We start from the raw sequence: 25,785 nt of genomic DNA on the forward strand, positions 1-25,785 counted from the left end.
CTCTTATTCTTGAATCTTTATTTCAGAGGATTTTATAAAATTATTGCAACAACAGTACCTTCTAATTCTCTTAAGGTTTTCTTTTTTAGTTTAAATATTTGATTCATTTGTCCTGAGCATCATTAAAAATAGACCAGGAGTCCAGCTGGCATGGCTCAGTGGTTGAGCGTTGACCTATGAACCAAGAGGTCATGGGTGATTCCCCATCAGAGCGCATGCCAGGGCTGTGGGCTCAGTCCGCAGGGTGGGGCATGCAGGAAGCAGGCAATCAATGATTCTTTCTCATCACTGATGTTTCTCTCTCTCCCTCTCCCTTCTTCTCTGAACTCAATAAAGATATATTAAAGCCCTAACCAGTTTAGCTCAGTGGACATAGTGTTGGCCTGCAGACTGAAAGGTCCCAGGTTTGATTCCAGTCAAGGGCATGTACCTTGGTTGTGGGCACATCCCCAGTAGAGGGTGTGCAAGAGGCAGCTGATCGATGTTTCTCTCTCATCGATGTTTCTCTCTATCCCTCTCCCTTCCTCTCTGTAAAAAAATCAATAAAATATATTAAAAAAAAAAGTTAAAGCAGATGTTAAAAGTCTCTTTTGCTTCACTCATATCCAGAATCTTTTATAGACAAGCAACTGTAATCCCCAAGGCTTTGTTCATGGGTAAAAAGCAGAGAGAGCGCGCCTAAGGGCCTGGATGGGCTGTGGTGCTGGCTGAGTGAGCCAGGCACACTCCCTACTCCGCGCTTCCTCACCTGTGAAGCACAGGAAGTCCCGATTGCCTCAGAGGGCGTGGTGGGGACGAGGTGATAAATGCACAAGGCCTGGCACAAAACAGACGCTTATAAAGAACATCCTAGTGATAGTGACGGGACTTGCCCTTGGCAGTGCCGCAGCCGGGAACAGAGCCCTGGGTCCGAGGCTGAGCCGCACCTCTGGGCGCGCTAAGTGCAGGCGACGGTGTTCTGTGCTCTTACCTCCTAGCATTGGGGAGAGGACTGGCCTTTTGCAACTGAGCCACAGTCCTCAACGATTTTCTCCCCCGATGGTGGATTATAGGAAAGGAGAGGGAGGTGAGAAAACTAGAAGACTGCATCATGAACCAGGCACTCAATTTCAGGGACGCCCCTTCCAAGCCTCCTCTCCGCCCTCCTATCCCGGCTGTCACTCCCAGCGGGAGTCAGGTGGCTCTGGCCCGCTGGCCAGCCGAGGACACGGAGGCGTGTGAGAGGTCCGCCATCTTAACCTGTGGGCTGGCTGGGACAGCTCCCCTCCGGCCGTATGTGTACTTTATGCTCATCAGCCGCGGGCTCTGGCTCTTCCCCTCTCCTCTGGGCTTCAGGGACTGGGGCCTGCAAACCACACTCCTAGCTTCCCTTACAGCTGCTTTTCCGTCCCCCCCCTCCCCTCCACGGACGGCACTCTGGCAGGAGCAGCGAAGTTCCAGGTGTGTCTCCCGCCCCCCACACATCCCAATGTCCCTGCAGGGCAGGGATGGCACCTTCTCAGTCCCCCGTAACCCTAGCCGACTGACGAGTGGTGAGCAGAGGGGGTGAGGGAGCTCCCACCAGCCGGGACCTGGCAGCACCCCAGTCTCATTTGCCAGCTGTTTCCTTCCTCTCTGTGCACCACATATGGAGGAGGGGGAGCAGATGGGCCCCCAGGAAAAACACACAGAGAACTGAGTCAGCACAAGTCAACTCTTAAATACTTAATTCCCATTTATTTAAAGTTCATCCGTCTGTGTACACTATTTATATTAAAAACACAGGAAACGGGGGCTCCTAGCAAAAATATACATTTCCATTTTGGAGATTGTTCAGTCACAGAGAAGAGCCGTCTTCTCAGCACGAGAGCGGGGAGCGGGCGGGCACAGCCTCTCCCTCACAGTGCTGGCCCCGGTCAGCGTGGGGAGGATGGGAGGGCAGCCGCAGGGAGTGGTCCTGGGCACGGAAGGCACAGCGCGGCAGGACGGCCACTGGCGTGTCCTCTCCAGGGCGTTTCCTCCCAGAGCTGCGGCCGGACCGCAAGGCCCCACCCGGAGGAGCAGACGGACCAGGAGCCTGGGCTCTGCACCAGGCTCTGAGACCCTGCCAGCCTCCTCCCTGGCAGCAGCCTTGGCCTCTGGCCCCCTCCTCAGACAGCTCGCCAGTGGAGCCTCAGCCCTGTCTGCAGCAGGTGGGCGCGGAGTGCCCCTGCGGAGGGGAAGGGAGGGGCCGGGCACCAGGGGCTGTGCAGGGCGCTCCTGGAGACCAGCTGGCTGAAGACGGAGGGAGGGGAGCAGAGCTGTGGGGACAGATGGGTGTCTCAATCAGCAGGACCAGTTATCCCTGCACCTTCCCATGAGCGGGTGCTGGGCTGACACAGCAGGATGCCCCTGCGGACCAAGGATGTGGCCCAGCCCTGGAGCAGGGGCCCAGCCTGCCCGTCCACCTGCAGGCCCCTGGGCACGCAGCGCCTCGAGAAGGGTGTGGAACCTGCAGATAAAGTGAATCAGTGCTTGTGGTGTGCAGCGGAGGGGCAGCCCCAGGAGGGAGTGGCATGAGTAGCAGTGAGCTCGAGCCAGTGCCAGGGCCGATAGAGACAGGATGTCATCGGGGTGAGGCCAGTCCTGGCCCTGGGGAGGGGCAAGGGCTGTGATGTCGACCGGAAGGAGGTGGCGAGGCTGCTGCAGGCTGGGGGGGAGGGTGGGTACTGGGGGAGGGCAACCCTGAGGCCTGCTCACTGCTTCCCCGCCAACCTGCACCTGCCTGGAGGCTCTCGCCTCTTTGTGGGGTGTGGGGCCCCCACCTGCAGGGCACCCACCTCCTTCCAGGCTGGCGGAGGCCCCGCAGCGGCCAGCGCAGGGGGCCATCAGCAACACTGGCCCGGGTGACCAGTGAAAAGACCAAAGAGGATGTTGGTGTGAGTGGGGCTGGGGTACGTGGCCGAAGTGGGGTTGGCTGGGTCAGGGCTGCCAGCCTCAGGGTGGGGGTGCGTGACAGTCTCAGGGAGGCATCCTGGCCTGCAGGGCAGGGACCCGGTGACAGCCCGGGTCCTGCTCGGCTTCCCCGGGAAGCCGGCCCGGAGCTTAGTGTTTCTTTGCGCAGCTCCAGCCTGGCTGCGAGGGCGGGGCGGTGAGGCCTCTGCCTCTGCGTGGGGGCGGGGCAAAAGCAGAAGTCCTGTCCTGTGCTGCTGGTGAGATAATACAAACTGTCTCACAGGAAGACAGAGGGACAGACGTGGGGATGGGGAGAGGAAGGGCCAGGGAGGAAGGAAGAAAGGGGAACTGAGGAGGAGAGGGAGGAAGGGTCCATGGGGAGTGAGGCATGGGTGTGATCGCAGGAGTGTGATCAGGCGCCTGTTGAGTGCGCCCGTGGCCAACGGGGAAGTCCCATGTGGCCCCGTCCAGCGCTGTCCCTGCCCCTGGTTCTCGGCCCCGAGGCCTGCTGGGAGGCCCCGGTGTGCACCTCAGTACATGTCCTTGTAGATCTCCTGGAGCAGGGGGTGCAGTGAGGTCTCCGTCTCGGTCTTCTTGATCCGCTGCATCATCTGGGCGTGCTCGGTGACCAGCTGCCGCAGGTCGGCCATCTTCTGCAGCAGCTTGGGGAAGAGGTACTGGGCGTCGGGGTGGTTGGCGTGCAGGTGGAACTCCAGGGCACGCAGGATGGTGTCCTGGATGGCCTCCACCTGGGGCACGTTCATGAGGCCCGGCCGGTCTGTGGGGACACGGGGCCCAGGTGAGGGAGGGGGCAGGCACGCCGGGGTCTCAGGTGGCAGAGGAGCACTGGCAGGGGGACCTGGCTCGGGGCACAGCAGGCCTCCTGGTGGTGACAGACCCGAGGCCGTCCTGCCAGGGACACCCCCTCCTTTGTTTTCCTGGCTCATTTAGTCTCACGGCAGCTCGGCCTGCATTCACTCCCGGCTCTCCCAGGCGAGTGGTGAGGCCTGGGCGGTTTCCTCACCTGCGGACTGGGGATAATGGAGGCGCCTGTGCGCAGGGGGCTGTGCGGGTCATGGTTATAATCCGGGACAGGGAACTAGGACGGTGCCCGTGTGATGTAAGCCGGAGTCAGCACAGTAATTATTATTATTGTGCTGGAATGCAAAAGTATCGGTAAAACAGGTAAAACACAGACTTCTCCTCCACCAGGAGCAGCCCCAGCAGATGCTGGCCTGCGTCCCTTTGGTCTCTCTCTCATCTCCATCCACCCAAGGCAGCGCGGGCCCTGCACGCCCGGCGGTGCCTCACGCCCCACGGCGTGCGGCCTCGCTTACCTCCGCACAGAATGATGGCGGCGATGAAGAGAGCCAGGTCGCTGTCGTCCAGCTCCAGGGCGTTGAACTTGACCGCAAACTCAAACTTGGGCTCGATGATGTCGCTGAAGGGCTTGCGGAGGCTGCGCAGGAACTCGCGGGTGACGAAGCCGGTGCCGTTGGCCACCAGCAGCCCGTCCTTGTTGACGATGGAGGCCAGCATGGCGAAGATGGCCTCGTGCACGCCGTACTTGAGCAGCGTCACCTGGTCGTTGAGGAAGAGGCTGCCGAAGCTGGGGATGCTCTTGGCGAACTCGGTGAGCTCGCGCACCGTCTCCACCGTGGTGCACTGGCAGCGGTAGAAGACGTGCACGCTGATCTCCTTGTAGGGCGGCAGCCCGTTCACCAGCTGCTTCCACACCAGGCCCTTCTCCGCCTGCCACAGCGTCTCCATGTCGTGGATCACAAAGGGCTGAAAACCAGGCCCAGTTGAGAGCCAGGCCTCGGGACCCCCGTGCGCCCCCCGTCTTCCCTGCCCGCTCCGGGAAGTTGGGGGAGGGGGGAGGCCCGGTCTCCCGGGAGCCTGGAGGGCGGCAGGGCACTCACCGCGGTGTGGCTGGTCTTGCCGGTGAGGATGCCGCGGGCCTTCTTCTTGGTCATGTTGAAGTTCTTCAGGTAGGCGCTGTAGATGTGCTTGGAGAAGGCCTTCAGGTCGGCCACCTGCGGGTTGTGTTGACCCCCTTCACTCGCCGTCAGCCCTGCCACCAGCTTCCTCTTCTCGGCCTCTGGCATCCGGCCAAAGCGGATGGCTGCAGGAGAGCAGGGGAGGAGCAGGAGTCATGGAGGAGTGCATGCAGGGCCAGCACCCTAACCTCCTCATCCTGCAGGGCCAGCGGCCTGACAAGTCCTAGAGGCAGCCCGCTGGAATGTTGGGGGCCCTCCAGAATGTAAGCTCCAGGGGCAGGGGTCTGACTGTCTGTCCTGTTCAGTGCCCACACACAAAGGCCCTAACTCGTGGAGCGCCTCGCCGTGGCCCAGAGGGGTGCGAGTGGCCGGTGGAAACAGTCTGGGCAGCGGCCTGTGCCCGAGCCCTCGCTCCGCAGCTTACTTGCCTCCAGACTTCAGATGGGCAGCTCCGTCTTCTTTTTTTTAAAAAAATATATTTTATTGATTTTGTACAGAGAGGAAGGGAGAGAGATAGAGAGCTAGAAACATCGATGAGGGAGAGTCATCGATCAGCTGCCTCTTGCACATCCCCCAATGGGGATATGCCCGCAACCAAGGTACATGCCCTTGACTGGAATCGAACCCGGGACCCTTCAGTCCCCAAGCCGACGCTCTATCCATTGAGCCAAACCAGTCCTGGCTCCGTCTTCTTTCTAACCAGAGAAGCGGGGCTGACACTTAAAGCTCAGTCAGAGCAATTAGGTAAAATTCCCTTGTAAGCACTTAATTGTCATCCTTAGTAACAGAACGGGGGAAAAAAATCTGGCTTCTCTCGGAGAAAAAGCGAGAATAAGTCAGCCCTGAGAGCTCTTGGGGAGTCCCCTCACTTCAGCCAAGTAATGGGGCCCCGGCAGACACAGGAGGGAGGGATCAAACCACAGACCCCAATCCCATCACTAGGAAAAGTCAGCGGACGGAGACTCAGATACTGCCGCCCTCAAAGCTGCAAGGCAGTCAGTGCGTCACCCGGGGGTGAAGACAGCGAGGCTCTCCCTGTCCTCTGGGGGGGTGCCCAGAGGGTAGAGGGGCAGGTGGGCTTTGCAAAGTCCTCCTCTATGGGGTCTGAAGACGAGATGTGCCAGTTGCCAGGAGCCTGGAGCACAGGGGGGGCTGGCCTCCAGGAAACGCCTGCATGCTCCTGGCAGCTGGCACGTGTGGCCGCTTGCTCCCGCCTGCCCTCAGTAACCAGGAAGGGCAGACGCCACAGGCGCTCACAGGGCCTTCCGTGCTGTGCCAGGCGTGAGGTCCTGGGAGCTGGGTCAGTTCCTGCTTTGTCTGGGCCAGAGAGGTGGGGACAGCCCGGCCTGGCACCCCTGGGGTAGGCTGTGCTGGCTCTGAGACTCGGGTCCAGATCAGCCAGATCAGCAGCGGACACAGGGGGCCATGGCGTGCAGGCACACGGAGGCGCCCCTTCTGCTCCAAGACTGGCTTCGCGGGGTGGCGGGCTCTCACCGTTGTGTGACATGCCCAGGGCCAGGCACTTCTGGAAGCGGCAGTACTGGCACTTGTTGCGGTTCTTCTTCTGGATCTTGCAGCTCCGCTCACACTTCTCATATTCCAGCTTCATGCGGATCGTCCGCCGGAAGAAGCCCTGCAGGACGGAGTACGGGGAGGAAAGGCCATGGGGAGGGAGAGCTGGGGAACCCTGGCACACCGGCTGTACTGGGCCCACGTGTGCGTGAAGGTGTAGGGACTCCTGAACTCTGGAAACAGGAGGGGAATTTTGTTGGAAGGAAGTGGGAGAAGATAAACAATTCTAAAACTCTTGAAATATTAAAAATAATATGCCACATTATGCATATTAAATATGCTTCTTTGCTAATTTGGTAACAAACTGTATCATGACTAACCTGATTTATTCATAAATGCATCTGGTTCTGTGCATTTTCTAGCTAGTGGCTTAATAACATGTGAAAATGTGATGGTGTGCGGTGAGGAGGAAGAACCCAGAAGAATGTTTCTTTTTCTCCCCTCAAAGAGCCCCTTCAGGCTTAGAGGTGCAGGAAGAAACCCCAGCCTAAGGCCCGCTCCTTTCTGTCTTTCCCAGCCCGGTCCCCAGGGGGCGCAAGAGGCCAGGGAGCCCAGGTCAGCGGCTAAGGCGCCTGGCAGGGCAGCTGCCAGGGAACCCTCCTCTCCAGCAGGCCCAGCGCTGAGGCTTGGAATGAGCCCAGGCCCTGGCGGCTGCCCAGGCAGGAATTCCGCCGTGGGTATTATCAGGGACCACTCCTGGCAGGGAAAGCCTTTTTGGCAAGTTAACTCACCATGTGGCCACAGCCCCGCCGGCCAGCTGGCACTCCCACGGCCCCTACCTTGCAGCCCTCGCACGCGTGGACGCCGTAGTGGAAGCCGGACGCCCTGTCCCCGCACACGCGGCACTCCATGTTGAGGCTGCTGCCCGGGGCCCCGTCACAGCCCGTCTGCAGCTGGTCCAGCAGCGAGGGTGGGGAGGCGCTCCGGGAGAGGTCTGCAGACACACGACACGGGCGCTTCACGCTCTGCGCCTGAGCCCTTTCTCACTCACACAGCCCCGGCTCTGCCATCCAAGAGCTGGGTGCCACGCGGGCCAACCTTTCCGAGACCAGCTTCTTTGTATGGGATGTGGGGGTGACAGCGTCTCTGGGAGGATGGCCAAGTGTCCAAAGCATCCCCAGAGCTGGCGCAGGTGTCCCAGAAATGGCAGCGCCTTCCTGGGCTGGCCGAGCCCGTGGAGAGGAGAGAGTTTGAAGGGATGGCAGGGTCTATTTATTTATTTATTTTTAAAATCTAGTTTTATTGATTTCAGAGAGGAAAGGAGAGGGAAAAAGAGATAGAAACACCAATGATGAGAGAGAATCACTGATCAGCTGCCTCCTGCACACCCCCTATTGGGGATCAAGCCCACAACCCAGGCATATGCCCTGGACTGGAATAGAACCCAGGACCAGAATTGGACCCAGAACCTTTCAGCCTGCAGTTGGACGCTCTACCCACTGAGCCAAACCTGATAGGGCAGCGGAGTCTCTTCAGATTGTCCTTAGGAAAGGGCCCTTTAGATTGTCTCTTTAGATCGGGGTGTGGAGTGTGTTTTGGGGCGATGGCAGATCCGGGAAGTCTGATTCTTGCATGGCCTGCACAGATGCTTGTAAAGGCACTCCCAAGCTCAAGTTCACTCCCACGAAACGTGCTCACACAGGAAGAGCGTAGGTGTCAGCCACACTGGCTGGCAGTACCCTGAATTTCCACGGTGCTTTTCTATGAACGTACAGCTGTTTGGACCAGGTGCTGGCTTAGCAAGGAGAGCACTTGGCATGGCAACGACTTCAGGGCACACACACGGTCGGAGACTTAGTAAGAACGGCTGGAGTCTCTTCTGAATCTCCTTTGTGCACTCAGAAGTGAGCCCTGCCCGTGGAAAGGGGCCTGCACCGAGCCCCAGCCTCTTGACCCCTCCTGTGCTGCCTTCCACACCAGTCTGCCCATCCGCTGCTCTTTGCTGTCTTCCCTGATGACCAGGAAGTGCCTGGGGCCGGGTCCACATCCCAAATCGGAGCATCGGGGTCCACATCCCTCTAGCTCCCTGGTCCGGGAATGACAGGAGGAAAGCTGCCGCCTGGCCCCCCGTCCTGGACACAGAAGGGGAGCACAACCAGACCACAGAGGGCCGCGCCTCTGCCCTCCCCGTGGGTGAGGCAGGGGTGACACAAGTTCCTGGTTCCTAACACCGCCTGCCCTGTCCCAGAGCCTCCGCCATTCCAAGGGGGATAGCCCCAAGCCCCCAAATGGGGAGAGCGAGCTCCTCCATCTCCTGGGCGAGGAGCTGCAGGGAGACTGCCGCCCGGGAGCGAAGGCTGCTTGGTCCCCGGACGGCCTGTTGCTCGGCGCTGGGCTCTGCCACTACAGTAGGGCCGCGGGCAGGTCCTCGAGCTGCCAGGGCGTCCTGGCCGGAGGGCGCCGGCCTCTCCTGGAGGCCCTGCAGCAGGGCCAGAGAGTCCCTGTAGCTGGGAGCAATGAGGCGCCGTGTAAAACCCTGCGCAGACGCTGGCCCGGGGGCTCCGGCACTTCCTGCTCTGTCTGTGGCTGTGTGCACGTGGGCTTTGTGGCTGGTTCTGTGGCTGCATGTCTGCCTCCTCTGCTAGGCTCAGAGTGTCTCGTCGCCTCAGTGGTCCCCCCTCGTGGTGCTTCCTCGTTCTCCCTGCGGCCCCGGGGGCTTGGCAGTGTCTGGCCAGGTGGTTGCTGCTGGTGCTGAATGCGCAATGCCACCCTCTCTGTTTGTTTGTTTGATGCGCCTACTTGGCCAGGCCGTGGTACCCAGTTTTTGGTCAAACATCAGTCCCGATGCTGCGGAGGTGTTTCTTCGGGGTTATTGCTCTGTGGTGGGAGCAGGCCTCCTGAAGGCAGGAGGAATTCTGTCTCCAGACTGCATCTGGGCGTCAGCAGCAACTTCCCTGGATCCCCCCTGCTGGCCTCTCCTAGAGTTTTGGCTCAGGAGTCCTCACAGCTGCCTGAGCCAAGTCCTTAAAATAAAACCCCCCATCTCCCTTCCTCGCTCTCTCTACACACACACACACACACACACACACACACACACACACACACACGCGCGTCTGGATTTGTTTCTCTAGAGAACCCTAACACAGCGGTGGTGAGGTTTATATCTCGCCTTGGGGCTTACCCGCTGCCCTCTTCAACTTCCCATACATAAAAACACGTGCTCGTTCTTCTGATCAATATTGTGATTAAGATAAACAACGAGACACACCGCTGCTGGGAACGACTGAGCATCACTCACTGTTTGGAGTTCGCGTAAACACGAGCCCTCCCCCAGGGAGTGCAGTGTCAGTGGCACTGTCTTTGGTTACAAGTTGGGCAAAAAGACACTACTGACCTTCTCCCTCCTCAGTGTGGCTGAGTGGCCCTGCTGTCTGGCTCCATTGCTAGAGGCAGACTGCTGTCTGACTGAGGGCGCGGAGGAGCCGGCAGAACCCCCCAGAGCACAGCTCTGAAGTCAGGGCCAGTTCTGCAGGGCTCCCCGCAGCCTCTTCACTCCTGCTGTCCTGGGGCTCCTCGGGGCAGCCAGCCAGCCTCGTCCACGGAATGGCTGCCTGGACACCCCAGCTAAGCATTTGCTGAGAGGACAAGGACAAGGGGAAGGACACTTTATCTTCCTCAGCCTCACACCAGGCCCTGACCTTTCTCTCGGGGTGCCTGGGATGTTCATCACTGAAAAGGGGGGGTGAAGGCAGGAGTGGGGTGAAAGCACCAGCTCCAGCTCCCCACCTCCACCCAGTTGGGGGACCCTGGGCATGTGAGTGTCCTGAGTGCTAAGGACGAGGCCTGTCCTCCCTGCCTCCCTGCGGGGAGGAGGGGGTGCTGGCAGTTCAGAGATGCAGTCAGGCCGAAGCTCTGGAGGGGCAGGAGGAAGCAGCTGTGCAGCCTTCCCGCTGTTTCAGGCTTGAGCTGACCCCATCCTCCAGGGTCCCTGAGGGGACTGTGGAGGGTAAAGTCACAGGGGACTCGTGGGGCGGGGCAGGGAACCAGCAGGTGCCGAGACCTGTGTGTGAACCAGCACCATTTCCTCCTCACCGGGCGGCCCCTGTGGGGAGGAGAAGCCTTTAGGTGAGGAGCAGGCAGGGTGAGGCCCAGCTCCTCCTGCAGCCCTGGTGTGAGATCCCCACACGGATCTGCCCAGCGCCTGCAACTGCGGCTTTTTTGTTTTTAACCTTTTAAAGAAAAGCAATGTATGGCTTTTTGAAGAATGAGAGCACTCCAGGCTTGCTGAGAAAATGCACAGGGCGTGGAGCAGATTATGGCAGATCCTCTCCACCCAGGAGCCGACTAGTGAGTCAGCCCCTCTCATCTGTTGCGTCTACCCCGTGCCTTCTATGATGCATAGGATTGTTTTTAAGTGCTTAGCTGACGGAGTGAAGATTCCTTTTTATTACTATTATTTTTGGTATTTTTGAGAGAGGGAGGAAGGGAGAAACTTCCTCCCTCTCTCAAAAGAGGGAGAGTGAGAGGGAGGCGAGTGAGAGGGAGAAATATCAATTGGCTGCCTCCTGCATGCCCCCTACTGGGATTGAGCCTGAAACCTAGGTATGTGCCCTGACCGGGGTTTGAACCCTTGACCTTTTAGTACATGGGACAATGACCAACTGAGCCACACCAGCCAGGACATACGTAAGGATTTTTAAACGATGGGATGTCCGATTTGTCAGAATGTGCTCCCCTGTCAGCACACTCAGACCTACCTTATCCTTTTCAATGACTCGAGCATTCCATAATATGGCTCTACCACAGTTTACATAACCAGTTCCCCACAGATGGGCACTTGCCAAGTTTTGCTTTTATGAACAGTGCTGCAGTAAACAAGAGCGGACATCTCCGTGCACACTGAGCCAGTGTTTACGGGGACACACTCCCGGGAGGGGACGCAGGGCCCAGGGGACACACATGCTAAGTGCTGGCTGCTGCCCTCCATTCCCGCCATGTCCTACAGGGCCGTGTCCTCACGCTCTGGCCAGCACGTCCCCTCTGCCAGTCCCACATGAAGACACCTTTGATCGGGGAGACTGAAAAATGTTTTGTGTTTTCTAGCCATTTGTATTTGTCCTACTGAGAACTGCCTATTTCTGCTTTTCTGTGCTCGGCTTGTCTTGTACTCTGTGAGAAGTTGCCTATATTACGGCTTTAACATATGGTAATTATGTTAAACAACCCCGCCCTGTTTCAATTACTGCACAAGGAAGTCTTTTTATCGCCACTTCATTGATTTATTGATAAACGGAATCCATCCAGCACAGGGTGGCTGGGCAAATTCTTCCCTACACCCCACTGATAAAACCGCAGATGCTGTCACGGAGCCACCTACCCTGCCTGTGGGCCCAGGCTCGCTGGTCTGCATGTGAACAGCAGGGACGGGTAGGAAACCCCAGGGCAGGACGTCAGTTTGCGGTGACTTCCACCTGCTACAGGGCCAGGGGAGGCAGCGAGGCCACAAGCCCGTGCCCTCCCCTGCCCTTACCTCTTTTGAAGTCCTCAGTGACATCACCTGCTCATTCTGAGTCCCCAGGGTCTTCCCTCTGTCTCCTCCCCTCTGCACCTGTCTCAAGTTCAAAGCAGTATGTTAGTGCTGAGGGACTGACCACGCCTGGCTAGCCAGTCCTCTCCTCTGAGAAAGGCTGGGTCCCCAAAGCCATCCCAGCCACCAGCCAACCCACAGCGGGGTTCCCCTCAGGTCGGGGATACCTTCTCTCAGGCCCTGAAATCACACGTGCCTACGCTGGCCACTCCTGGGTGTCTGGGTGGGGTCAGAGGGCCTGGGTGATGGCTCTTCCTCACCCTACCCACCACGTGCCTGGAGAGGAAGCTCTGAAAAACCCAGGACTTGCTTTGTTGAAAGCAGTGTGGCTCAAGGATTCGGGCTCCCTTAGTGCAGCCACGGCAGGAGCCTGTCCTGCCTCAACAGTGCCTCCAGAGCCTCAACTGTGTTACTGATTTTTAGAGCGAGGAGGGGAGTGGAAGAGGAGGGAGGGGTACATCAATGTGAAAGTGAAATATATTTCTATTGGTTTGAGGGAGAGACAGAAACATTAATGATGAGAGAATCATTGACTGACTGCTTCCTGCATGCTCCCTATTGGGGATCCAGCAGGCAACCACTGCAGGTGCCCTGACAGCAAAAGGAACTGGAAACCTGTTTTGGTAAACAGGACAACGCCCAAGCAACTGAGCCATACCAGCCAGGGCCCCTCCTTAACTTTTAACTCTGAAACCGCCTGCCTCCTTCCCTCAGGCGGCACAGGGATCCAGAGCCCGTCCTTCTGAGACAGGCCTGCTGCTCTGCCTTCAGTCACAGCTGCCGCAGGATCTCCATCACTGAAACCAGCAGCAAGGCCAGGCTGTCCCCTCCTGGCACTATATCCTGACCCCGAGGTCCTCCCCGGGGGAGCGGGCAAGGCCCAGCGCTGTGATGGCACTCAGGCAGCTGGCACAGAGCAGGGTAAGCCAGGGGCTGAGAGCAGTGGGGCCGGGTGCCCTTGAAGGTGGACACAGTGCCCTGATGAGATGATGAAGATGCTGACAGACAGTACAAGGCACCAGAGAAACCTGCCTACATTGCTGCTGAAATAAGAGGAGCTAAAAACTGGCTGCACAAAAGTGATGTTCGTTACCGTTAATCACAGCAACTGCTCAGTACTGATGCCAGACAGTGCAGCTCGATGGTGCGTACAATCAGCACCACACAACTGAGCTGTGTGTTCTGAGTGATCATAACAATCACAGCTACAGGGATCTTTCCAGTGTGTGGTGGCTAATCAGATGGGCCCCTTGCAGTAGCAGTGGTGGAACAACCATGACAACATGCATGACACACGCAAATTTCAGTAACTGTCACAGAGCCCACTCTGCACCCCAGGGATTCTGCCTGGTGTCCGGAGAGAAGTGGTGCCCGGCCCACAGTCTGCAGCTGCTGAGCAGCACAGCGGGGCCGGAGCCAGGCGAGCGGCTTCAGCACCACCAGAGCCCAGGACTGCTCCTCTGCACTCCCCCCGCCTCCTCACCTGTGCAGCTGCTGGAGGGAAGCGGGTGCTCTGGCTCTCCATTGAGCTCTGCGGCTCCTTGTGTCTGTGCCACTTCCTCTTTCTCCTCCTCTTCCCGGACCTCAGGGGCTTCCTCCGGTGGCTGCTCCATGGCTGATTTCCCCTCGGCGCCACGCCTGCAGGCCCGGTCATAGCTCCGGCATCATCTGGGTCTGGACGCAGATGGACCCCAAGGCAGTTCCGTCAGCCTGGGCAAAGGGGAAGACAGGAAGAGGATGAGAGGGCGGTGAGAGGGGCCATGACTCAGAGCCATCCGGGGCCAGCAGAGCAGGAGCACCTCACCTGCAGGCTCTCCCTCGGTCTCCACTCCTCGCATCAGGTCACTTTCCCTCGCACCCTTTGCCCACTCGCTCTTGCAGCAGGTCTGTGGGGCTCAGAGCAGTTCCTATCACTCAAATGGGGTGACACAGCCCTCTGCTCCCTTCCCCTGCCTCCTCTGCAGCATCCTGCGCTTTGAGTTCCTGCGGCTTCAGGAGACACACGAGAAGGCCTTGAGGGGCTTTTCCAAAACCCGGTCTCCCGGGAGATCCTGCTACGGGTCACATCTCCCAGCCCCTTCCTCCGCACCAGTTCCCAGGGCCCAGAATCACTGCCCTCCAAAGCCCCTTCCTGAAGGAGGCGCTGGGGCAGATAAAAGGCAGGAGCTCCCCCGAGGCTCGCCACAGCGACAGCAGGTCCGCAGAGCCATCAGGCAAGGGGAGACACGCTGTCCTGGCATCTCCCAACCGGTGGGTTCCTGGATGGTGACCCCATGGTTACACCACCAGGAGGAGATGGTTCTAAGACCCTGAAACTAAGATATTGTTACAAATGCCACAGCTAGAGGGGTAAGCGCCGGAGAGAGTCTTCCCGGCAGGGAACGGTGGGTTTTGGCCAGGGGAGATGGTAGGGAACTCGATAAAGCTTGAGAGGAGACTTGGAGGCAGCACAGTGGGAGCGGCGAGGCGTCCTGTGGGCTGGGGAGTGCGGTGCTAGGAGCGGGGACCTGGCAGGGTGGCGGGAGGTGGTTGTGCCCAAGGCAGGTGTGCTTCAGTGCTTCTGTCCATGTCAGGACAGGCCGGAGGGTCAGGAGCAGAGAAGACCTGCTCTAGAGATTCAAGCACCTGTGAAACCCCTTATCCTGAGGTCCCACAGGCACTCAAACTCAACCTGTCCCAACAGAACCCCCGTCTTCCCTCACTCCCGCTTCTCCGAACCCCCATTTCAGTGACCCACACGCCCATCTACCCACTGGTCAGAGCGAGAGAGGAGCCACGGAGACTCGCCCTCTCACTCCCCCGCCCAGCCTGCAGGGCTGCACTGGAGCAGCGGGAGTGTGATGACCGGACGGCTGCACTCCTCCCAGAGAGCCTCGGGCTGGGAGCAGCTTGGACATTTTTGTTTTAATTCCCCTGGTGATCCCTTCCCATCAGGCATTCCTTCATCTTCCCCTGCCTGGACTGACACAGAACCTCTCAGCTGGTCTCCCGAAGGCTGTCAGTCTGAGAGCTGGGGAGCTGGACACCTGTAATTGGGGCCCCTTGTTGATGTGACAGCCACAGGAAGGGATTCAGCGCTCCAAGGGAGACAGTGACACAGCAGGGAAGGACAGAGGAAGAGGCACCAGAGCAGACAATGGGCAGTGGCCAGAGGCAGGACGGACTCGGGACAGCTTGGCGTCTCAGAGCCAAGAGAAGGGCTGTTTTTCAGGGGGAAGGGGTCAACCGGCTCAAATGCCGCCGCGTTTTAAGGGCGATAAACCGATCCCACTGGATTCAGTGACTGTGAGGTCATCAACGACCTCGAGAGACAAGTTCCAGCCAAGTGGTTGGGATGGAAACCGGGGCTCTCAGAATTAGTGCTAGCGAGGAAGCTGGGACAGTGGGCGGAGATTAATTTTTGGTGACTATGTCAGGGGAAGAAATGTATACACACTAGACTGAGAAAGCAGCAAAGCTGGGGAGAGGTTTTTCATAATAAAGGAAATTCAAATAAGCTGTGGGCAGAGGAGAGGTCTGTGGGAGATTCAAGGGGGAAGCCAGGGCAGGATGACTAGTGGGAAGGGAATGGTTCAAGGGTCTAGGATGAGGGAAATACAAAGCAGCATCACAGCAGTGTGTATGTCTCTCTGTGTATGTATGTATGTGTGTATGTGTGTGTGTGTGTATATGTGTATGTATGTGTGTCTCTGTATGTGTGTATGTGTGTATATGTGTGTGTTTGTGTCTCTGTGTGTATGTGTGTGTGTGTGTGTGTGTGTGTGTGTGTGTTTGGGGGTGGGGGTAAAGGTCACATGGAATGGCCTCTCTGTGAGAGTGGATGATGGGACTTGAAGAAAGCAGAGGGCTGGGGGAGGAGAGACAGTCTGGCAAACATGATAGGGAATGAGCTGGAAAAGAATGAAAAGAATTAAAGGAAAGCCAATATAACTGAAACAGGGAGGTACTGGCACTGGAACAGACAATCAATAAAGAGAATACAGAAGTCTATAAATAGATGCAAACACAGGGAGCTTTAATATGTTATAAAGATAGCACTTCAAATCAAAGGGGAAAGGTGGATCCTTCAATAAATGGTATGTACTGATCCCTACCTTACATCTTATACTGAGATAAGGCCCAAACAAGTCAATGATTTTGAAGTTAAAACAAACATACACTATACCAGCAGTCTGGAGATGGGGAGAAGAGCTAAGAATGACACAAAACTTTATGAGTTAAAAGAGTAGGGTAAAGCCGGGACCGGTTTGGCTCAGTGGATAGAGCATCGGCCTGCGGACTGAAAGGTCCCGGGTTCGATTCCAGTCAAGGGCATGTACCTTGGTTGCGGGCACATCCCCAGTGGGGGATGTGCAAGAGGCAGCTGGTTGATGTTTCTCTCTCATCGACGTTTCTGACTCTCTGTCCCTCTCAATTCCTCTCTGTGTAATATCAATAAAATATATTAAAAAAAGAAAAAAAAAGAGCCGAAACCGGTTTGGCTCAGTGGTAGAGCGTCGGTCTGCGGACTGAAAGGTCCCAGGTTCGATTCCGGTCAGGGGCATGTACATTGGTTGCGGGCACATCCCCAGTAGGGGGTGTGCAAGAGGCAGCTGGTCGATATTTCTCTCGTCGACGTTTCTAGCTCTCTATCTCCCTTCCTCTCTGTAAAAAAATCAATAAAATATATTTAAAAAAGAAAAGAAAAGAAAAAGAGAAAAAAAAAAGAAATATACCAGCTGTAAAATATTTAAAAAAGAGTAGGGTAAAGATTAATAAGTTTGATTACAAAAAACAAACTTTCTACATAGTAAAAAAAAAAAAAAAAAAAAAAAAAAAAAAAAAAAAAAGTAAGAAAAAAACATAATAAATTGAGAAAAAGATTTGCAGCTCTCATCAGATAAAGGGCTAGTTTCCCTAAATCCTGCAAATTAATAAGCAAAAGACCAGCAATCCAATAATAAAATGGGCTGAGGTATACAGAGCTCAGCTGGTGGCTCAGTTGACTGAGCATTGTCCCATGCACCAAGAGGTGGCTGGTTCGATTCCTGGTCAGGCACATGCCTGGGTTTTGAGCTCAACCTCCAGTAGGGAACATGCAGAAGACAGCTGATCGATATTTCTATTAGCTCATTGATGTTTCTATCTCATTCTCTCCTTCTCCCTTCCTCTTTCTCTAAAAAATAAAAATAGAAAAATAAAAAAATCAATCAAAATGTATTTTAAAAATGCATACAGAAAAGCTATACTTGTGGCTCTTAAATATGTGAAAAGATGCTCATCATCATTCATAAAAAGAGAAATGTAAATGGAAACAACAGTGAAATACACTCTTTAAGATCAGATTAAAACAAATGCTAATGCATTGTTGCTAAACACGTGGAAATATAATCTCACACATCCCCGTTGGAAAGGTAAATGGCACAACCTCTAAAGAGGCTAATTTGGCTATATCTATCCAAATTACAAGCACACATGACTTTTGACCCAGAAAAACCACTTGCAGCTTGTCACATAAGCTATACTTCCACCAGAGCAAAATAACACAATGTATTAGTACAAGGTTACTCATTACAGTATTATTTGACTAGTACGAGGTGGGCAACCATCTCGAAGCCCACTAACAAGGGCCTTATGAAATAGATCATGACACGGAAACATGCAGCTTTATGCAGCCACAAAGAACACCACCACCATGGACTGGCAATGGAAGTCAAACACACAAGGAAAATTTTCAAAGGTAACAAGATACCATACACAGGAACATGTAACTTCCAAATTATTCCGGCAGGATGGGGAACTTAGAAGTCATGTGGAACGCTAGCTTCCGGCCTGAGAAAGTCTCACAGACAGGACTATGGAGACAGAACACCTAAATGCAACGTAGGATGGTGCATGGGGTCCTGACACAGAGGAGAAGCTCCAGACAATCCTGCTGAGCGGAGTGGATGGCGTTGTCCTGTGCCCATCTTAGTGTTGGAAGGGGCATGCTGCCATGTCTAATGTCGATGTCGGGGAAAGCGGACGACACCCGAGGAGCCCGGTCACTGTTCTGCGGGGCTGCGGAACCAGCCCTGAGTGCCCACCTCTGACTACTTGTAGGTGAACACATTAAAGGCCTGTTTTCCATGGCACCGCCTACAGCTGAACACAGTCCCAAGTGAGACAGGACAGAAGGAGCCTGAGCTGCGGAGAGTGGATTGTGGGGAGGGGCTGCTGACAACACTGGCAAAGGACCTTGGCCACCTCCAAGGGCAGTCTGTAACTCTAAAGAGATCAGCTTTGTCCAAATCACTAGGACCAGAGACACTGATTCTTCGTGTTTCAATAAACCGAAGCATCTGGAGGTGAGGGGCAGGGGCTGGTGAGGGAGGAGACCCTCAGCCAGGCCACACCTGAAAGGCTGCGGGAGGGTCCTGAGGAGAAGCATCCAGAGGATGAGCAGCTCGGTGACAGAGGGCCAGACAATGTGATGTCTGGAAGCCTTGAGCTCAGTGGTGGCACTGGCCAGAGGGGTGAGGGGACACGGGGAAATGCACATCAGTGGTGATCAGGGCCAGTGAGTGGGGGACATGAAGATTTGGGGTTTCCCCTAGCAGGTAGAAACAGAGCAGCAAAAACTACAACACTGCCTTATGGAGATACTTGTCAAAAAATATTTTCTCACACACTGCCTCATGACCTCTGCGTGACCTTGGGAGATGGGAGGCAGAGTTCATTGTCATGTCTGAATCCTGGAGGGCGGGGGAGGCACCTGCTGGGTACATGATAAACAGGCCCTGCTCCACCCTCCGAGCCCAAACGAGAGCCTGTGTGCCCCCTGGGCAGATGGGAGAAGTGACAAAAACCCAGGCCTGCAGAGCCTGACAGGTGTCCTTGCAACACACCAGAGGATGCCGTCGACGACCATGGGGTTTCGGACACATGGAGGGGCAGCCTGGCTAGGCCTTGGCGATCTGTGTGCCCGAGACCCCTGAGCCTCAGCTTCTGCTTCCCCACTAGCTGGCTGGTTAGGTTACCATGCTCAGGGCTACTGTTCTCTGAGTCTGGGGTGCACATGGCGGCCCCCTGTGCACCCCAGACTCTGAGAACAGTATGTGCCCAGATGTGGTCTGGGCGATGGCTGGAGTTTTGGATTCAGGGCTAGGGTTCCTGGATTCCAGCCTGGAATGTCTCTCTGGCCGTGACCTCCTAAGGACACCAGCTGAAGGGGGAGGGGAGCCGCCGTCTGGCTACTCCAAAACCCACACACATCCCTTGGGCTGTTTCGTCTTTAGATGCAACCACAGCACTGCGCCATCCCAGCCTTTTTCCGGAAGCCATCCACCAGCACCAAGGCTGCCCCACACCCACCACTGTCCTCAGCTTGTCTGGCCAGGAACTACTTTGACACCTGGCCCCTCCCAGGCCCAGGCCCACAGGCTGGATTTTCCCAGGTAGCTGCCACTCACCACTGTCCTTGCAAAGAATCCTATTCCCTCTTCCCTCTTCAGGCCTGGCACTAAAAATAGCAGCCCCGGCACTCGTTTACATTTTAGGTGGCTGCGCTGAGCAATCCTGGTCTTCGCTGTGCCCCACCCCTGCACTGTGCCAGAGCCAGGAACTCTGATCATGGCAGAGCTTCCCCCCTTAGGAGGTTGGCGCTGACCTCAGACAGGTAAGGGTCCTGCAGCCGGAGTGAGGAGGCCTGCTCCACTGCCCCTTGGGGACAAAAAGTAGTAGCTAGCAAAAGAATTTTTACCAAACAAATGCCTGGACTGCTCTGACCCTGGTGCACGAACACACACACACACACACACACACACACACACACACACGCAGCACACATGTGACCCCAGTGTTCTCATTCCAAGACCTTTTGCCCCAAGGAGCAACTCAGATGTTTTGGGAGCTAAGCGGGGGGAGGGGGCATAACTCCATTCAGTTCCCACTGGGCAGGTGAGGTTAGGAGCTTACCCCAAGTGACCCAGAGCCCCAGGGAGGTCTGGTCTAGGGCCGAGCAACAAAGCCACCTAGAGCCTTAACCTTGCCAAGTCTAGTGTCCTCAGGAGATGGAGCCTTCCTCACGCCCGCACTGGGGCTGTACTTCTGGGTGGGCTCAGGGAGTGTGCCAGGCCCCCTCACCGTGTGGCACAGCCTCAGAGCCTTGCTGGTCACCAGACCCCAGGCCTGGTCACAGCTGCAGAGCCTCGGCTCACCACCTCCATCACCAGGGTCCTTCCATTCTCCAGACTTACACACACCAGGTAGGGCCATGTGTGCACACACATCTCATCCTCACAGCCACCTGAGTCAGGTACTGTTCCCATCCCCGTTTAACTGACGAGGAAACCGTGGAACAGAGGGAAAGTAACTGCTCCGGGTCACACACTAACAGAAGGAGCAGGATTCGAGCCCAGGCAGGTTGGCTCAAGTCCCAATCACGGTGCTGTACTCCGGCGTGGTGCTGGTGAGCCTGGACCTGAAGCTGGTACGTCCCTGCCCAGCTGGGGCCCCAGGGCTGGAAGCTGCCCTTAGACCCAGCCTGGAGCCATCACCCTGAAACCTCTGTTGCGCCGCCAGGTGCTATTTCTGTCAAGAACACCCCGATCAAAGCCCTCTGGACACTCCCTGCCAGAAGACAACAGCTGTGCGCTCAAGGCAGCCACAGGCGCTGCTCCCGGCTCCCTCTCCAGCCCATCCCAGGTGCCCACAGCACTCCCCGAACACGCTCAGCCTGGAATGCTGCCTCTGCCAGCTGGGCCTGCTCCTTCACACCCACTGCACCTCCTCCTTCCGGAAGCTCTCCTTGACCGGCTCCACTGTTCCTTCCTGCTGCAGCCCCGGCCAGGCCCTCCAGCTCTGCAATTACCGCACCAAACTGCCAGTCTGTTAACGGCTCTGTCCTCACCACGTTATCAGCATCCCAGGCAGTGCCCTCTATCTTGCCAAGGTAGGACCCAGCGCCAGCACGGGGCTCAGCATTTAGTGGGTGTTCAACATACATTTGTTGAATGAACATGCAGGCTAAAAGCATTCACCACTGTCACACTGTTCTCAGTCACAGCATTTGCCACTGTGTTGATTCTCACGTATTCCTGCTGTTGAGATGCAATATCTCAGAAATTAATTCCACTGACTTTGGCGTGAGGCCTGGATTCAAACCCTGACTCTGCACCGCACCAGTTCAGGTGAAGACACCAACCCCTCCGAGTTTCTCAGCGCTAAGACCGGGATACCACCTAGCCTGAGCAGTTGTCCTAGGGAGTAAGCACGCACACTGCTTACCAGTGCTGCCATACAGTAAGTGTCCAACCAAGAGGGGCTGTGGCTGCTGCTGTTACTGTCACCGTTGGCTCATTTTAGGGACCAAATGAGCAAGTGGTATCCAGGCCCAGAACTGGACCAGCCTACTGGAATTCCAGGGACATGAGCACACAATTTCCCACTCCTTCCTTACATCCACCGTGGGAGCAGACCTGACAGGAAGCTCCCTACTCCGGCGCAGGCTTTGCTGTTCAGAGAGATGATCCAAACCCTCCTCCACTTCTCCCCGCTCCGCCCCCCACTGCACTCTCGGAGCATGCCCCTCCAGGATGGGTACCAGGAGGTGTTCCTGAGAGGTGGCCTTCGACCCAGAGGCGGGTGAGTGGGGTTACAGGGCAATGTGGAGACATTGGGGAAGGCCCTCTGAGGGAGGCTGGCACGGAAGGGCTGTGTGGCTGGCGTGCCAGGAAGGCAGAGAGGCTGGCAATGCCCGGCCTCAAAGGGTAAGTGAAGGATGGGTTTATCCAAAGAGCAGCAGAGAGCGTAGGGAGGGCTATGAAGACGATGGACAGGTTCAGAGCTGCATTTGAAAAGAATCCCTCTGGAGGACGGACTGGAGATTTTTCCGCTGGACTCGGAACTAGGGTTGCAAAGCAAGTGGGGGCACTGGTGGGAGGGAGAGGCCACCTCCTGAATCCTGGACACCTGCCTCTTCAATTCCTCGGGAGAGCCAGGCTGAGGAGCCAGGCAGGAGAGCCTCACCCGGAGCCGAGCCGCATGCTCCCCGGGGCCCTCCTGTGCCGCCCGAGTGAAGCGGCAGGGAGGGCAGGGCAGGGCGGGGCAGGGCGGGGCAGAAGAGCTCCACGGCCCTGCCTGCTGACTCCCTGGCTCAGCCTCCCAGTGCTGTTCTGATCTTGGTGACTCCCGGCTACGACCACTCCCATCTGGGAGCACAAGTGGCTTTGGCACATTTGGCAAGAGACCAACTGACTCGAAGAGCACATCCCTAGCCTGAAACTCCATCCAAACGCCTCCAACTTCTGACACACATCTCTAGGAACCCTGGGCCAGGTACGCTACTCACACCCTTTTCTTCTTAAACATCTAAGACTAGGACACCAGCCAGCCTTTTAATGTTCATGAAATAATCTCTCTAAGCTCAGGGAGAAGAATGCAGACAAAACTGAGTGTGCTGAGCACCCACAGTGCCCTCCGAGGGCAGCTCTGACCAATGATGCCTCCTGCAGGGTGTGGGGATGGAGGCTGGTGGCAAAGCAAGGGCAGTGCCCTGACAGGAGGCAGGCCCAGCCCAGGAACAACAGGACACCCAGCTGGAGGTGGAAGGCCGAGGTGCAGCAGGGCTGAGTGACTCCGGGGCCTCCCCAAGGACAGAGGGGCCGGAAGAGCCCTCAGAGGAGCCAGGACCAGCCAGGTCAGCGCAGGAGAAACTGGGCCCAAGTCCAAGCTACCCTGAAAGTGCTCGTGCCTGTAACCTGGTAATTCTCCTCACAGGAAAATGGACTAGGCTGTTCGATGCAGTGCTACTTACAAAAATGAAATCAATTTTTATAAGAATGAAATGTTGTATTAATGAAAAGTAACAGAAATATCTCAATGTCCAATAGAGATATGGTTAAATAAGTGAGGGCACCCCTAGAAAATGGATTGTTATCCAGCCATGAAACTCATGTTTTCATAGGGTATTTAGTAACTTTGGTGGGAAATATTATAGCAGAATTCAATTATATAGCAAAAACCCTATAAAAATGACTAGCGAACGAATGGAAGTTTCCATGTATGCTTAGGGCAGCAGGTGATTTACTGTTCTCATGTCACTGAATGTCCTAACCTTTCTGTGCTGGACATGCATTATCGCCATCTCACTTGACCTCTCAGAGCACGTGGTGCACTGCGGAGTCCTCCGTTACGCCTCCTCCTCTCTTGGCCCAGGCTTCCCTCTGACCTCGCTGGCTGCTCCTTAGCAATCTCTCTGCTGGAGCCAGTGAGCAATTTCCTCCTGCCCACTTAGGTCTCCTTCAATCTACACCCTCCCTGCATGACTTCATGCTCGCTCGTGGCTTTCGATACCTTCAATACACTGATGGCTCCTATATATTCTCCAGCCCAGGTTCTCTGGTATGGATGGCCAATGGTATCACAAGTCTAACACATCCAAACCAAGCCCTTGACCTCACCCCCCACCCCCTCCGCCCGCCCCCCCCCCGCCAACATCAGTCCCATCTCAGTAAATGTCAATTCCAAGTTTCTAGTTCGTCAGGCCAAAATGTTGGTGCCAGCAAATCCTTTTGGTCTGCTTTTAATAAATTCCCAGATTTGAATCACTTCTCATCACTTGCACTGCTATGACCCTGGTCTGAGTTAACATATTCTCTCCCCGCCCCCCTCCCCCCCCTTTTCTTGTTAATCCTCACCCAAGGATATTTTCTCATTAATTTTTAGAGAGAGTGGAAGGGAGGGGAGAGACACAGAGAGAAAAACATCGATGTGAGAGAAACACATCTTGGCTGCCTCCCGACCGGAGCTGAGGATCGAGCCTGCAACTAAGGTGCGTGCCCCCTTGATGAAATTGAACCCACAACCCATGCTTTCCAATAAATCATTAGTCTGGGTATTGACTAATTTGTGTTAGTTTTTTGACAATTGTGGCCTGGCACATGGTGGCAGGTGCTAAACAATTTTTGCTGAATGAGTGAATGAAAACAGCGGGCAGTCTGCAGGACGACATTCTATCCCTTAGCCAAACCGGCTAGGGGGGGTGTCTCTCTCTCTCTCTCTCTCTCTCTCTCTCTCTCTCTCTCTCTCTCTCTCGTTGTTAATCCTCACCAAAGGGTATTTTTTTCCATTGATTTTTAGAGAGAGTGGAAGGGAGAGATAAGAGGTAGAGAGAAAAACATCGGTGAGAAAGCAACACATTGATTGGTTGCCTCCCGCATACACCCCAACTGGGGCCAAGGATTGAACCTGCAACCAAGGATTGAACCATGACCTTCAGTAGGATTTAAACCCACAGTCCTTTGGTGCTCAGGCCGACATTCTAACCTCTGAACAACACCAGCCAAGGCAAGCCAACATCATCTCTTGCCTGGATTATTGCAATAGCCTCCTAACTGGCTTTACCCTCCCACCCTTCCCACCAGTCAGAATGATCCTTTTCAGTCAGATCCGCCCCTTCTGTGATCAGATCCCTCCAGGAGCTTCCTGTCCATCTGTACACCGGCCTGCGAGGCCTTCCCTCCCCCCTCCTGATACTCAGCCAGGCTGGTCTTGATCAGAGCAGGCACATTTGCCTCAGGGGCTCTGCAATTGTTCCCTCCAGCTGAAAATGTCCTACCTATTTACATGGCTGGCTGCCTCACCTCCTCAGGGCTTTGCTTAAACATGACAGTCAACCTGACCACAGTCAACCCAGATCTCCCTTGGGTTCTTCCATTTCCCTTCTCTGCTACAGTGTATTCAGTAGCTCTTGCCACTATCTGGAATAGTATGCACGCATGCATGTATACATATGTATAGAACATATATGTGTGTGTGTTTGTATAGGTATATACACATATATGTACTAGAGGCCCAGTGCATGAAAATTCATGCACTGGAGGTGGGGGGGAGGTCCCTCAGCCCGGGCTGCCCCTCTCACAGTCGAGATCCCTCAGGGGCGGGAGGCAATCCGGCAATCAGGGGAAGGTGACCCCCTCACACCTCTGCTGCTGCCACTGCCGGCAGCACAAGCCTCGGCTGGCCCTGGTTACTGGTGTGCCTGCCACCCCAGTGGGGGAGAGGGGACTGGGCACTGCCATCTTTAAGGTGGGCCAGTCCATTAGCACATTCCCTCCTTATTGGCTGTGGGCAAGGCCATTTTTGCAACGGTGTGAGGATCAATTAGAATATTAGCCCTCTATTACATAGGATATGTATTTTTAAAACTCATATGTTTACTGTTTGTGTCCCCCCCAAAAGAATATAAACCTCACAAGGCAGAGATTTTCATGTTCGATTCATACTAATCCTCAAGACAGAGGAGTGACTTGGAGATAATAAATTTGCTGGGTAGATGAATAGTTTTTATAACTGGAAAAAAGATTTCCATTCATGGACCGGCCCCATAGAGATCACCTGTCCTCAGTTGTCCAGCCGCTCTTAGCCCATCCTGTCAGATGAGAGGCTCATCGAGATGACAGTTAACAGGCAGAGCCGGAGCAGGGGACGCAGGAGTCTGGGCAGTGGCTCCCCTGCCGCCCGCCCTGCCGGGGGACTTGGGAGGTAGCTCCTTTGTCCCGGCTTCCTTTCCCCCTCGGAGGGTGCTGGCTGCGTCTGTCCCCTTTGACTCTGCAGTCCTTACTGAGCAGTGCTCCAAGGAGCCGGGTCACTCACAGGACGTGGCTCTCTGCAGGGCAGGGGGTGGGGAGGGGGCAGCTAGTCCTCAGGAGCCTTTAATGTTTACACTCCAGTCAGGGCGGAAGATAAGACCAGCACCTGCACTCTGGGAAAGGCTGTGCATAAACAGGGGAAGGGAGGAGGGAGGCGAGTCCA

General features: G+C 55.8%; 1 protein-coding gene, 1 long non-coding RNA gene and 1 other non-coding gene across 6 annotated transcripts in view; 1 reads left to right on the forward strand and 2 right to left on the reverse strand.

Annotated features, from left to right (window-relative positions):
- Window positions 1-1,696: 1,696 nt before the first annotated feature.
- PPARD (peroxisome proliferator activated receptor delta) overlaps window positions 1,697-25,785 on the reverse strand; it is a 71,454-nt gene continuing 47,365 nt past the window's right edge. For all 4 annotated transcript variants that reach the window (XM_036413308.2, XM_036413309.2, XM_036413311.2 and 1 more), the window contains 6 exons: window positions 13,496-13,722; window positions 7,265-7,419; window positions 6,408-6,546; window positions 4,836-5,038; window positions 4,251-4,701; window positions 1,697-3,691 (listed from right to left, as the gene is read on the reverse strand). In XM_036413308.2, the coding sequence (XP_036269201.1) occupies window positions 3,444-3,691; window positions 4,251-4,701; window positions 4,836-5,038; window positions 6,408-6,546; window positions 7,265-7,419; window positions 13,496-13,625 (1,326 nt within the window). In that variant the 5' untranslated portion in view covers window positions 13,626-13,722 and the 3' untranslated portion in view covers window positions 1,697-3,443. The remainder of the gene's footprint in view (window positions 3,692-4,250; window positions 4,702-4,835; window positions 5,039-6,407; window positions 6,547-7,264; window positions 7,420-13,495; window positions 13,723-25,785) is intronic.
- Window positions 1,697-25,785, reverse strand: part of LOC118705082 — a 34,673-nt gene continuing 10,584 nt past the window's right edge. The window contains exon 3 of the transcript XR_006739976.1: window positions 1,697-3,261. This is a non-coding gene — a transcript (uncharacterized LOC118705082). The remainder of the gene's footprint in view (window positions 3,262-25,785) is intronic.
- LOC123651337 lies at window positions 3,027-22,070 on the forward strand. Its single transcript, XR_006739977.1, has 4 exons — window positions 3,027-3,128; window positions 11,847-11,852; window positions 20,459-20,465; window positions 22,058-22,070. It is a non-coding gene; the product is annotated as an uncharacterized LOC123651337 (long non-coding RNA).

The sequence above is a fragment of the Pipistrellus kuhlii genome, unplaced genomic scaffold (assembly GCF_014108245.1).
Source record: "Pipistrellus kuhlii isolate mPipKuh1 unplaced genomic scaffold, mPipKuh1.p scaffold_m20_p_5, whole genome shotgun sequence".
Lineage (NCBI taxonomy): Eukaryota > Metazoa > Chordata > Mammalia > Chiroptera > Vespertilionidae > Pipistrellus > Pipistrellus kuhlii.